We start from the raw sequence: 13,841 nt of genomic DNA, 5'->3' as shown, positions 1-13,841 counted from the left end.
CATCTTAGTAAAATCCCTGAGTGATTCCTATGTACATAAAGGCTTGAGAAGCATTGGTGTAAGTCAGTGGTTTTCAACTGGGAGTGATTTTGCCTCTCAGGGGACATTTTTGGTTGTCGCAACATGGGTACGTATACATGCTAGTGGAATCTAGTGGTTAGAGGCTGGGATTCTGCTAAATATCTCACAATGCTCAGAATAGCCCTCATAAGAGAGAATTATGCAGGCCAAAGGCCAATAGTGTTGAGGTTGAGAAATCTTGGTTTAGGTAGTCTAAGAGAATTCACATTGGTCCTAGTACTTTCCAGTTTAAATAGCTTTAGGGAATCCAGATTTGAGGTCACCTGTGGTCTGTTATACTTTTTCTGGCACTTTGGGAGCTTTGCCTTTATTTTGGGGGCTGGTTAGACAGGACAGGGAGAAACCAGTTTAGTGAGATCCATGCTGGTATGGTACGGCTGATCTTTGTGCAGAGAGAGAAGCAATATTATTCTCAAATGTTTGACTCCTTGAACTCCCACTTTTATATCATTTATATGAGCTCTATCTCTTTTTTTAAAAGATCTTATTTAGGGGCACTTGGGTGGATCAGTTCTTGGGCGCCTGCCTTCAGCTCAGGTCATGGTCCCAGGGTCCTGGGATCCAGCCCCATGTGGGGTTTTCTGCTCAGCGGGAACTCTGCTTCTCCCTCTCCCACTCCTTCTGCTTATGTTCCCTTTCTCACTGTATCTCTCTCTGTGTCAAATAAGTAAATAAGGTCTTATTTATTTATTTGAGACAGAGACAAATTTAGAGCAAGAGTTGGGATAGGGACAGAGAGAGAAGGAGAAGCAGATTCCCACTGAGTGTGGAGCCTGACATACGGCCAGAAGAAGGTCTAGATCCCAGGACCCTGAGATCATGACCTGAGCCAAAGTCAGACACTTAACTGACAGAGCCACCCAGGTGCCCCATACAAGAGCCCTCTAAACTGCTTTTTATATGCAGAAGTTAGAGTTTCATATGTGTTATGATTTTGAACTATCTCACCATGGCCCTCTTGAGACTCACAGTAGTGGTGCTAGAGCTTCCTTCCACCTGACTGCATTCCTTACTTTTCCCCTCTCCTTCCAGCTGTGAGTGACTGTGAATTGTGGGAGCAGCCAGTCATCTGGTAGGGGGACTTCACTAGGGTTACACATGCATATGAGAACCTATTCAGATCAATCCCTTCCCCCACCCCTGCAGTGCAAATCGCCCTGTATTCTGGTGGCAAAAGTTTAAAGATTGAGGACCTCACAGCCAAGCTCAGGAAGGACAGTGAGCTATTCCTCAATTTCTCAAATGCTCTGTTCCAGTAACTGCCTGTCCTCAGCGCAGGGGCTTGGGCAGTTCTCTAACATGTAGTCTGTGTGAACAAGAACTGGGGATTTTAGAATGTTTCTTTTTTTTAGGAATGGAGCCTTCTTTATGATAGACCTGTTGTTTTACTTTCAGACACTTGACTTTCGAAACAGGGAGCTGCTGGAGACATGGGTTGTGTTAGACTTGTGGACTGATGTCACCTGAAAGTGTAGCTAGTGTGCCAATTCATCTGTTATTGAACACACAACTCCGCCCTGTGTCTAATCGTAATGAGTAGTGTGCAGTGGCTATGGCAAAAAAGTTATTAAAAGAATGCCTTTTTGCTTCGGGATAAAGAGGGCTTAGAGTTGTAAAACTCCCAGGCAGGCTGAGAGGACTCCATCTAAAACCGTCCAGGTATTGTGTACAATCTAAGGAGGTGGCAACTTGTTTCTGAGCCATTGTCTATAATCAGTGTATGGCATCTCTTTTACAAAGGTAGGACTCTCATATTGGAGAGTGATTGTGATTGTACAGTTTTTATCCACTTCCCAAGTACCTTCTCTATGAAACTTTTTCTGTCCTTCCTTCCAACCCATCCTGTCTGGATTAAAGGCAGCATTCTTTGATAATTTATCACAGAATTTTATACTTCTTCCACTAGATTGATAGGTCCATTATATAGATTTCAAAGATACATGCTGATTGTGGCTATCTAAAATATTAACTGATAAAATTTATTAGTGATAAGTTTTTATTTACACCTTTTTGGTAGTAGGCCTTTTTGGATCATGTGCCTTGTGAGGAGGTACATGCATTAAATATTATTTAATTTATTAAAATTTAACACTCCTGTAGGGTAGAGTCACCTAGTTTTATGAGTCCATTATTTAGAAACTTCTAGTTATACATAGTGGATTGAATAGGTGTGTTTACATACAACACTTCCCTAAAACCTCACTAAAATAATAATAAAGAGATAAAAAGATAAAAAATTCACAAGGATGTTGAGGATAAAAGAGGAGACAAAAGTTACGTCAATAAAATTTGGGGAGTTATAAAATAGAGAAGCGGCATCTGACATAGCATTTTAGAAAAAGCTGAAAGTTAAGTGTCTGCAGTGGGAAAGAAAAGAAAATAAGCAAATTGATTAGAGCCTTAGGCTCCAGAAAGACTTAGGAATTAGAGGTACTCGGAGCCTCTGAAGTTGGGAAATAAGTAGGGTGGAAAATAGGAAGATCAATTGAAAATCTGTACTAGAAGCAGTTTGACCCCAGGTCTCTTTCTCTACCTTGTGCTGCATGACATCTACCTCCTCCTTACCCCAGCAGGAAATGGGAGACAGTGAACAAGAGGAACTCATCTACCATACACAGCTTGCGTGGGGGTGATGAGCCATTCTGAAACAGACGCATAGCTACATGCAGTCTTCATATTCATGAGTGAACTGCTATCTCTAACCACCTTCCCTATTCAAGCCTGAGAATGTTGGAACCAAGATTTTATCCTGTTTGCAGTGGGGGTGGGGAAAATACTGGAAGATTCAATTCTAGGGAAAAGCCAAAGAGAGGACCTACTATACTTATGGTTGGGAGTTCAGATTCCTGTCTGTTCACCATAGAGAGAAGCCCCCAAGGTGATGAGCAGCCTCAGACTATACTGAAAGCCTTTAATTAACTGTGCTTTGTAATTCTTCATCTTTCAGTAGAGATAGGCGGCCAAAGCTTATCACACATTTGAGGAAAGCCTCTAACATGAAAATCAGAGATCAAAACAAATGGTGGGGGTGGTGAGGTGGGGGAGAAAGAAGAAAAGTAAAGATACTGAGAAATAAAAGATAAGCAGAGAGTGGAAGAAAATGGCTTGAAGTGATAATTAATATTCCCAGAGATAAGAAAGGCTATTTCTTCTTTGAAATAGGAATAAGATGACTAAAAAGGAACATTTCAAGAGATAGCTCTTGAAAATTTAAGATATGACCACAGAAATGAAAAGCTTAGTAGAAATGATTGAAAGTAAAATTAAAGGAAAACCTCTTAAAAATAGAATCTAAGAACAAAGAGATAGAGGAGCAAATAGAAGAGAATGGGTAAGAAAGGTCCAACATACAAATAATAGAAGTTGCAGGAAGATAAAGAAAGAAGGGAAGAAAACATAAAAAAATAATAATAATGCAAGAAGAAATATTCCAGAACTGATGGTTTCTAAGTTAGTAAAACTGAGTTTTTTAAGAAGGAAGGGGTTTAGCCAGGTTTTGGAAATATGAATGAAAATAGATGAACAGAAAGTGGAATTTCAGAAAACTGGGGAAAGGAGAATATTCAAAAAGTTTCCAGAGGACCCCCCCCCAAAAAACAAGTTTCCAAAAGATCATAAAGAAAGGCCTGGAGTCAGAAAGACCTTGGATTTTTCAGTATCTGTACTAGAAATGAGAGGAGCATGGAACAATTTTTTCAAAACTGTGAAAATAATTGTCATCCTAGAATTCTGTACTCATCCCAACCAGAATCAAGTGTGAGCAGGGGATGCAGTCATTTGTCATAAATTCAGAGTTGCACAAGATTTACCTCCCATTCATCGACCCTCAGGGAATTACTGGAGGATGTATTCCACCCAGACAAGAAAATATCCAAGAAAGAGGAATATTTAGGATCTGGGAAACTGGGGATACATTGTAGAATAGATGTGAAGGGAATCCCTAGACCAACAGTTGAGTTGCAGGTTGAGAAAGAAGCCAGACAAGAGTGGAGCATGGAGTGCTGACAGCAGGTGGAATGTCTCCAAAGGGGCAATGTTGGAGGGAACAGATTAGCTGGTGTGTGTGGACATGTCGAGGGGAGATGAATAGGGCTGGGGAGTGTGGAGTTGAGTTAGTAAGACGAGCAGCTGCCCCTTTTTTATTTTTAACTTCAGGAAAAACCAAGATACAAAAGAAGGAAATGCAAGGATAGTACCCCCTGTGGTTTAGCTGCAGTTCCATATTGGTTGTTAGGATATTAGAATATTTATCTACTCATTAGTAAAGAATTTCTACTCGGAATGCCCTCCCCGTTGTCCACCACATCCCTCGGGTCCCCTGGGCACCTCCCTCCCGTCTCCCCTGGGACCCAGTGTTTAAAAGTTTCATGATCTTCATGGCAGGGTGCCCCAGGACCCTACTCCCCTCTCAGCCTCTGTTCTAATTGCATAGAGTCAGGGTACCAATGAAATATTGTGAACATTACCCCTATTCAGTTGTTAATACTAGTTTACATAATCTTGATAGTGTAAATATCGATTTAACTAAAAATTGTGATAAAATTATAGTACGAGGATGCAAGGAAGCAGAATGTATGGGGCAGGAAGGGGTTGTAGTAGATCTAAATCCTTATTTCCCATACTAGGAAATTCGTAGATAATATCTGAAGCTGAAAAAAAATTAAAGCTGTATAAGCAACAGAGAAACATAGAAGAAATAGCTATAAGTATTTAAAAGTGGTTCCCTGGGGCATCTGGGTGGCTCAGTGGGTTAAAGTCTCTGCCTTCGACTCAGGTCATGATCTCAGGGTCCTGGGATCGAGCCCACATCAGGCTCTCTGCTCGCAGGAGCCTGCTTCCCCCTCTCTCTCTCCCTGCCTACCTCTCTGTCCACTCCTGGTCTCTGTCTGTCAAATAAATAAATAAAATCTTTAAAAAAAAAAAAAAAGGAGGGGGTTCCCTCTGAGGAGTAGAATCTGTGTGTGAGAGAAAAAGAGTTGGTATAGGGGATTGCTTTTTTTTTCCTGAATGGAAAAAAAAATAATGTAAAATAAATCATTATTTCTGAAAACTAACTTTACTATTCTAAACAACTTGATTTTCTTTTTTCCAGTGGCAGTATGATCACCTCACCGCTACCTATCTTCTTCTTCTGGCCAAGAAGGCTCGGGGAAGACCAGTTCGTTTAAGACTTCCTTCTTTTTCCTGTGGACTAGCCAATATCACCCCACTCACAAACATCAAGGTAAATGTTAGAATCTTTTTTTTTTTTTTTTTAAGATTTTATTTATTTAGGGGCACCTGGGTGGCTCAATGGGTTAAAGCCTCTGCCTTTGGCTCAGGTCATGATCCCAGAGTCCTGGGATTGAGCCCCACATCGGGCTCTCTGCTCTGCGGGGAGCCTGCTTCTCCCTCTCTCTTTGCCTGGCTCTCTGCCTACTTGTGATCTCTGTCTGTCAAATAAATAAATAAATAAAATCTTTTTTAAAAAAAAAGGGATTTTATTTATTTGATAGCACAAGCAGGAGCAGCTTCAGGCAGAGGGAGAGATGCAGAAATGATAGAACTTTTTGAGTGAACACCGACTACTCTCTCTTTTTTTTTTTTTTTTTAAAGATTTTATTTATTTATTTGACAGAAAAATCACAAGTAGGCAGAGAGGCAGGCAGAGAAAGAGAGGGGGAAGCAGGCTCCCTGCTGAGCAGAGAGCCCGATGTGAGACTCGATCCCAGGACCCTGAGATCATGACCTGAGCCGAAGGCAGCGGCTTAACCCACTGAGCCACCTAGTGGGTTAAAAAGCGCCCCCCCCCCTTTTTTTAAACAGAGAGAGAGGGAGAATCTTTTTTAAAATATATTTATTTATTTATTATATATATATATAGAGAGAGAGAGAGCGCGCATTCGCGCGAGCACATAGTGGGAGGGGCACAGGGAGAGACTCTTCAAGCAGACTCCCTGCTGAGCTCTGGGTCCAACTCAGGACTCCATCTCACCACCCATGAGATCATGGTCATGAGATCATGACCTGAGCTGAAACCAAGAGTCATGGGCTAAATGGATTGAGCCTCGTTCAGCAGCCTTGTGCTTGCTCCATTCATGAGTGGATACACCACTGGTGTCAGGGAGCCAGAGGAAAGACGTTTTATGATTTAAATATTTTTTGGGGGGGGATAAAATTTAAATAAGTAAGTAAGTAAATAAATAAATATTTTTGGTGAAGAAAATGGGAAATTCTGAACTTGAACCCTAAAAATCTGAATGTTAACACGGCACTGAAATAATCCTCTCCTCCCCTCTGTTTTTCACAAAAGTAATTTCTCTCTTTCTTTTTTAAAGATTTTATTTATTTGACACAGAGAGAGACCACAAGTAGGGAGAGAGGAGGAAGCAGGCTCCCTGCTGAGCAGAGACCCTCTGATGCGGGGCTCGATCCCAGGGCCTGAGATCATGACCTGAGCCGAAGGCAGAGGCTTAACCCACTGAGCCACCCAGGCATCCCACAAAAGTAATTTCTGATTGTTGCAGAAAAATTTTAAGCCACAGATAAGCCAAAGGAAAATAGAACTTATCTATGAACCTACTACCTATAGGTTTTATTTGACTGTATCTTTCCAGTCTTTTTTAGTATGCTTATTTACATAATTTATGTATATATAAGTGCTTTTAAAAGATACTGTATCTTGGGTTGTGGATAAAAATTTTAAATATTGTTGGGACTAAGATTTCTGAAAGAGGATATATTATACTTTATATTATAGACATGAAATATTTTAATGAATATTTTGATACTCATTTATGTTGATTGTTTAGGTTTGTTTTGAGCAGTAGTTATAGCTTATGTAATTCAAATTCCTTGTATGAGTTTGTTGTGACCATATAAGTTTTTTTATTTTTGTCTTCTTTGTCTCATTTTTCTTTGTCATGAGCATTTAGAATGGTAGAGAAGCTGGAAGCACCTGGATCATTCCTAAGAGTTCACATGAGTCTCTGTCTTTTGTCTGATTCTTTGTTACCTAAATTCTGCCTTTCACATCATTTGCTGGCTGGGTGTGGTTCTTTGTAATATAATAAGTCTTCCCTTCAGTTAATTTAGGTTGCAACTTAAATTATTCTAGCACTAGCAAATTGTACTTTTATTACTCTCAGAGAGAGGTGGTTAGCTCTCTTAATGGAATCCAGTATACCCCAAATGACTACGTAGGTGCCCCAAATGACTACGTAGGTGAGGTGATTTTATTTCTTTAGGTCTCAAAACTCTGTTTAAAAAAAAAAAAAAAAAAGCCATCTTTTTCATGATCTTGTGTTGAGTCTTCCTCTGACCCGCCTGAATTCCTTTACTGCTTCATTTAACTCTCTTTTTGGCACTTGTCAATCATGTGTTGCAGATATAAGGGATTTTATGTTCTTCCCAAATCCTGCCAGTCCCTTCTTCCCTTCCTAGTTGATATCTTGATCAAACTAAGCACGAAAAGTGTCAGTAGCTGTTATGTAAGGGAATCTTGGGAGTGAGATAATGTCATTCCTCGGTTGGTTTTCTGGTTTGTTCTTGGAGAGCTTTACTGGATTGGTGAATACCCCGTGCGCAGACAGATCTTTCACGCATGGACTTCATGAGTCGTCCTGTCACTCCTCCTGCCCACATTGCCAGACCCTTGAAACTCTCAGACTGAAGTGAATCCCTTTAGGTTCAGGAGGACACAAAACCATGAACTCTGTTTCTGATCAAGGTAGTTTCAGAAAGGAAGTAGATAAGTCTGTACTTCTAATAAATTCTAATTTTGTCTTAAATTATATATAAATCATGCATATTAAATTATAATAAACTTTATTAATAAACTTTAGCTAAATTTTTACATTTATGACACCATAGTTAACAGGCCTGAGACATTTTCCTAAGCCTTTGAATTTTCTTACATCTGGATTGGCCTGATAACAATTTATCTGCTTATAACATTTATGAAGTATTCAAGTGGAAAAGATCTGGGAAGATACTTATTCTTCTCTTTCAACTAATGAGCTTTGACCCTAATCATGTAATTACTTGGGCATTTATGTTATTTAATCAATTTTTATGATAGGTAGACATTTTAATGACAAAAAAATGGAGCAAAAATCAAATTTTGGGTTTTCTGATTTTATGCAAATCACTGAAGCTTGAAACAAGGTTCCTTTGTACTCTTCTTGATAGAATCATCCCTTTTCTCTGGGGTGTTGTTTATAAAAAGCAGGTAATCCTGAACTATTAATCAATAGATGGCATTTTCAGTGAAAGCATAATATAGTCTGATCCAAGAATCATAAAAGACTACATCATCAACATATCATTAGCATTTTCAGCCCCATGCTTGCTCTTTAACAGTTAAGTTGAAGCAAGACATACATAAAGATAGCACTATGCTGGAATAATAGATGTTGGGTGCCAATAAGGGGCTAGAGGTGTGCTCTAGTGGGTTTAGGAAGGTTTAGGAAGAGAGTGATCACCATAGATGACCCAAACTGGATCCATAGTCAAGTCTAGAAAAAATGGAAAAGAAGGAACACAGTATTCAGGGCAGGATAAATGGATTAGCAAAATCTCAGGCACCTAAATGTGCTTTATATATTCTGTTTGCAGTCACTAGACTTTGGTTGAGATGGAGGGATCAAGTAGGGGCAAAGTGAGAGGAAGAGAAGGAGGAGGTGAGCTGCGAGAATAGGAGAGATCTAGATTGTAGAGAACCTTGAAATGCCATATCAGAAGGGTTAGACTTTATGCTATAGATAATGGGAGCCATTGATTTTTGAACAAGATAGACTAAGTCACTAGCATGACAGTAATTTAGAAATATTTATCCAGACTTGTTCAGTTAAGAATGTGTATGTTGTTACTCCCTTCTACAGTGCCCATGACAGCCATCATTCATTCAACACTGCTCTTTTCCTCACTGAACCTAGATTTAGCTTTAGTATTTTTCTCCACCTAGCACTCCATGTAGCTAGTTCTAGTTCATGATAATTGGGAGAACTCTGTCATTTCTGGCTGAGAGGGTGGAAACACTGGTGGCACAGACCATACCGCCTATTTGAATAGTTCATGTCTGAGATGTGTCCATGAATTAGAGCAATGGCAGTGAAACTGGGAAGTACATGATGAGGTATGAAGAATTCAAGTAAAATTGTTTGGCCAGCTAAACTTGATGTTGAAGGGAAGGGAAGGAGAGAGAAATAAAAAATCCAATTATAGGGGCACCTGGGTGGCTCAGTGGGTTAAGTCTCTGCCTTCGGCTCAGGTCATGATCTCAGGGTCCTGGGATCAAGCCCCGCCTTGGGCTCTCTGCTCATTGGGGATCCTGCTCTCCACCCCCACCCCCACCTGCCTCTCTGCCTACTTGTGATCTCTGTCTCTCAAATAAATAAATAAAATCTTTAAAAAAAAGATCCGATTATACTTCATAGTCTTAGGATTTAGAGTATGTCTAGTATACCCTTAGTTTGTAGAGGGGGAAGAATGAGGGAAGATAAATGACTCTAGTGGTATTGTTAGCACAGGATCCCAAATATCCTGTCCGCAGGAGATGTTTCATGGAGCTAGTTTATTCCTAGGAGAAATTACTGCATACTCTGTATGTACTAACAACAAAGAAACCGAAGTCATTTCCCTTCTGTTTACTATTTTGTTGGAGCCTTTTTTTTTTTTTTTTTAAGATTTATTTATTTATTTGAAGTGAGGGGCAGAGGAAAAGGGAGAGAGAAAATCCTGGAGCAGATGCCCCCTGATTGTGGAGCAAGTCTTTTTTTTTTTTTTTTTTTAAAGATTTTATTTATTTATTTGACAGATAGATCACAAGTAGGCAGAGAGGCAGGTAGACAGAGAGAGGAGGAAGCAGGCTCCCCGCTCAGCAGAGAGCCCGATGCGGAGCTCGATCCCAGGACCCTGGGATCATGACCTGAGCCGAAGGCAGAGGCTTTAACCCACTGAGCCACCCAGATGCCCCTGGAGCAAGTCTTAATCCGAGGATCCAGAGATCAGGATTTGAGCTGAAATCAAGAGTCAGATGCTTCACTGACTGAGCCACCCAGGTGCCCCTTTAGACCTTTTTATGTTATTTGTGTGCTGTTACAGTGATTATCTGATGATAATAAGCGAAATAGTATGGCATATAATGTAAAAATGTTCCAAGACATGTTATTTGAGAGTCCAGGATTCTCTTACGTAATAATTTGTATTAGAGCTTTTTGACTTTTTATTTTCTGTCCTAGATGGTGAGCTCCTTCAGATACTATCTTCTTTGTTTCTGCTTCCAGGGCCTTGCCCTGTGCCTTGAACATACTCTTTTTTTTTTTTTTTTAATTTTTTATTTCTTTTCAGCGTAACAGTGTTCATTGTTTTTGCACCACACCCAGTGTTGCGTGCAATCCGTGCCCTCTCTAATACGCACCACCTGGTTCCCCCAACCTCCCACCCTCCGCCCCTTCAAAACCCTCAGATTGTTTTTCAGAGTCCTTAGTCTCTCATGGTTCACCTCCCCTTCCAATTTCCCTCAATTCCCTTCTCTTTTAAAAATTGAATCATGTTGGTATTGTCTCTAAGTTTTTCTGGTTTTCAATAGCCAAAGAATCTGAGTCTAGAAGATATGACGACAAGTGATGAAAACCATGTACCTGGATTGACAGACTATGACTGGTGTAGAGACAGTTCATCAGCAGGTGTGGCCACTCCTCAAACACCACAGGTTAGTTGTTTGTATTACTATTCAAAGCGGTGTATGTCTTAGTTATGAAAACATCTAGACTCTCATTGGGTGTGTGTAGTAGCTCCATGTAATATGCAGTATTGTGTATGTGCTTGGAAATTTAATGAATTCCTAAGCCATTGAAAACATTAATGAGAGATTGTTGGAATATGTATGAAGGGGAAGCCAGTTATTTCCAAGTTGAAGAAAGCCAAGATCCCATTTTGGAGCACTTTACTACTCCTCATTTTGCTTTTTTCTCCCATTCTTTCCCTTCCCCTCTTTGGCCTCCCTTTCTTTCACCTCCCCTCTCCCATTCCAAAAATGAGGTCTAGCTTACATGTGGTTAATTATTCACCATTTTAGTCTACAATTCTCTGTGTTTTGACAAATGCATACAGTCATGTAACCACCATCAAAATCAAGAACTGTTCTGTTTCCCCCCGAAATTCCTTCATGCTTCTTCGTCATCAACTCCATATTCCCCCCCAACTCAGAGAAGCAACTGATCTGTTCTTTTTTCCTTTTGATAATCTTTTTTTTTTTTTTTAAATCTTACTGGTGAAAAATCTTATTGGTATTCGTTGAACTTATGGGATGTGCAATGAATGTTATTCCTCCGCTGTCTTTGAGGGGCCATGCAGAGCGCACTCCTTCCTCCAGCGGTGAAATACAGGAGTAGGGATGCTTGTTTCTGCTCGGGAATCCCACTAGACACTTAAATCCAGGGCTTTTACTGGGGCCTGGTTACACAGGCTCTCTTTGTCAGTGCTATCAGTCATAATCACAAAAATTCCAGACTACTAGAAGGAAAGCTGATATTCATCATAAATCACACTGCTTGTAGTCTGTACAACCTGGTACGGCAGGGTTCAGTGCCCCAGCTATACAAACAGGTACAAACAGACTTGTGTTGGGAACTTCCTAAAAGCTCACTTCCCAGCTTCTAACCGGGACCTACTATGCTAACTCTTGTGCACAGCAAGGCCCTTGTTATATATGTGTAAGAGTCCTACTGTGTGTATACTTGGGAGTGGAATGAGTATCTTCAACCTTACCAGCCATTTTTCCCTCCAAGTGGTTGTATTAATTATACTTCCACCAGCAGTAGAAGCATGTTGCCATTGCTCCACATATTTAAATATCTGATGAGTATAAAGTTATATCTCCACTGTTGAAAAATCCATTCTTTCACCACTGGATCTACAGTGATACTTCAGTCATATATCAAGTTGTTGGAGTGTGTTTATTTATGGGTTATATTTTTGTTTTATTGGTTTATTTTCACTAATACTAGACTTCTTAATTACTTTAATTTTATAATTGTTCTTCTATCTAGTTGGCCAGTTTCCTCCCATCTTATTCTTCTTTAGGAAGTCTTAGCTATTCTTGTCCCTGTGCATTTCCGTATCCATTATAGAATCATTTTGACAAATTTCACATATACTCAAATGTTGAAATTGCATTGAATTTAAGATTCAATTTGGGGAAAATTGAAATCTGGACCCTCAAATCCCCCTATCCATAAACACAGTACATTTCTTAATTTATTAGGTTTTAGATAATGGCTTTCAATAAAGTTTTACAAATATTCCCAAAAAAGTTTATATTTTTTTATTAGATTTATTCCTAAGTACTCTTTTTTTTTTTTTTTTTAACTGCTGTTGGGATGGTAGGTGTTTTAGAATCATATTTTCTATTACTGGTGTAGGGATATGAAATTGATTTTTATGTATTGATCTTATATTCAACAACTTTCCTAAACTCTTAAGTTCGTGTAATGTGTTGTTTATTTGATTTTTTGAGAGAGAGTGAGTGTGTGAGCTGGGGGTAGGATTTGGGGGAGGGGCAGCAGGAGAGAATCTTGAACAGACTCTATGCTGAGTGGGGAGCCCAGTGCAAGGCTCGATCTCTCAACCTTGAGATCACAAACCTGAGCCAAAACCAGGAGTCAGAGGCTTAACCATCTGAGCCCCCCAGCCTCCCCTGTCTGTATATTTTTTGAGTGTTCTATGTAGAAAAGTATATCATCTGTGTATGGCAGTTTTGTTTCTTACTTTCTAATTCTTATGCCTTTAATATCCTCTCTTTTATTACTATACTTAGTAGGCCTAGCAATATAGCAGACACTCTGTGTTCTTCCCAATCATAAAAATAAATAGATAAATAAATAAATAAATAAATAAATATTGTTGCTTTTATCATTAACTATGTTTGTTCTCTCTTTCTTTCTCTTTCTCTCCCTCTTTTACCTTCCCCCTCCCCCTCTCCCTTACTCTCTTTCTCCTTCTCCCCATCCTTGTCATTCTTCCTTTCTTCACTGCACCTCCCGCCTCTTACTTATCAGGTTAAGACATGTTCTTCATTTAGTCCCATTTTGCTAAGGTTAGTTTAAAAATCATGAATCTCTGTTGCAGGAAACAAATTAGGTAAACTTTACTTACTAAGATAATCATCTGTTTTTGTTTCTTTCATTAATGGAGTATGTTACATGTTATATGAATACTTTTTAAAAATTTTTTTTAAAGATTTTATTTATTTATTTGATAGAGATCACAAGTAGTCAGAGAGGCTGGCAGGGAGAGAGAAGGAAGCAGGCTCCTCACCGAGCAGAGAGCCCGATGCGGGGCTTGATCCCAGGACCCCGAGACCTCAACCTGAGCCAAAGGCAGAGGCTTTAACCCACTGAGCCACCCAGGCGCGCCCCATCAATACTTTTGATGTTAAACCAGTCATGTATTCTTTATATAAGCCCAGTTTACTATTTTTTTAATACATTGCTGGGTTTAGTTTGCTAAAATTTGTTTAGAATTTTTGCTTCTATGTTCTTAAATGAAATTGGCCTATAAATTTTTTCTTCTGAAAATTTTATTATTACAGAAGTAATATATGGATATATTCATCCTGCAAAACATTCAAACAATACAGAACAATGTCAAATAATGAGTGAAAGGCTTTTTTTCTCCTTTTCTTGCCTTCCATCCCATTCTGTATTAATCTTACCTGATTTGGGTATCATGATTATATTAGTTTTCTAAAATGAATTGGAATGTGTTCCTTTCCTTTT

The 13,841-nt window shown here is 39.4% G+C and overlaps 1 protein-coding gene across 3 annotated transcripts in view; it reads left to right on the top strand.

The window, feature by feature from the left end:
• MELK (maternal embryonic leucine zipper kinase) overlaps positions 1–13,841 on the top strand; it is a 100,072-nt gene that overhangs the window by 69,720 nt on the left and 16,511 nt on the right. For all 3 annotated transcript variants that reach the window (XM_044265347.1, XM_044265348.1, XM_044265345.1), the window contains 2 exons: positions 5,174–5,305; positions 10,652–10,774. In XM_044265347.1, the coding sequence (XP_044121282.1) occupies positions 5,174–5,305; positions 10,652–10,774 (255 nt within the window). The remainder of the gene's footprint in view (positions 1–5,173; positions 5,306–10,651; positions 10,775–13,841) is intronic.

Source organism: Neovison vison, chromosome 9, assembly GCF_020171115.1.
Source record: "Neovison vison isolate M4711 chromosome 9, ASM_NN_V1, whole genome shotgun sequence".
Taxonomy (NCBI): Eukaryota; Metazoa; Chordata; class Mammalia; order Carnivora; family Mustelidae; genus Neogale; species Neogale vison.
The sequence above is the reverse complement of the archived record's forward strand: the minus strand, read 5'-3'. Positions and strand labels throughout refer to the sequence as shown.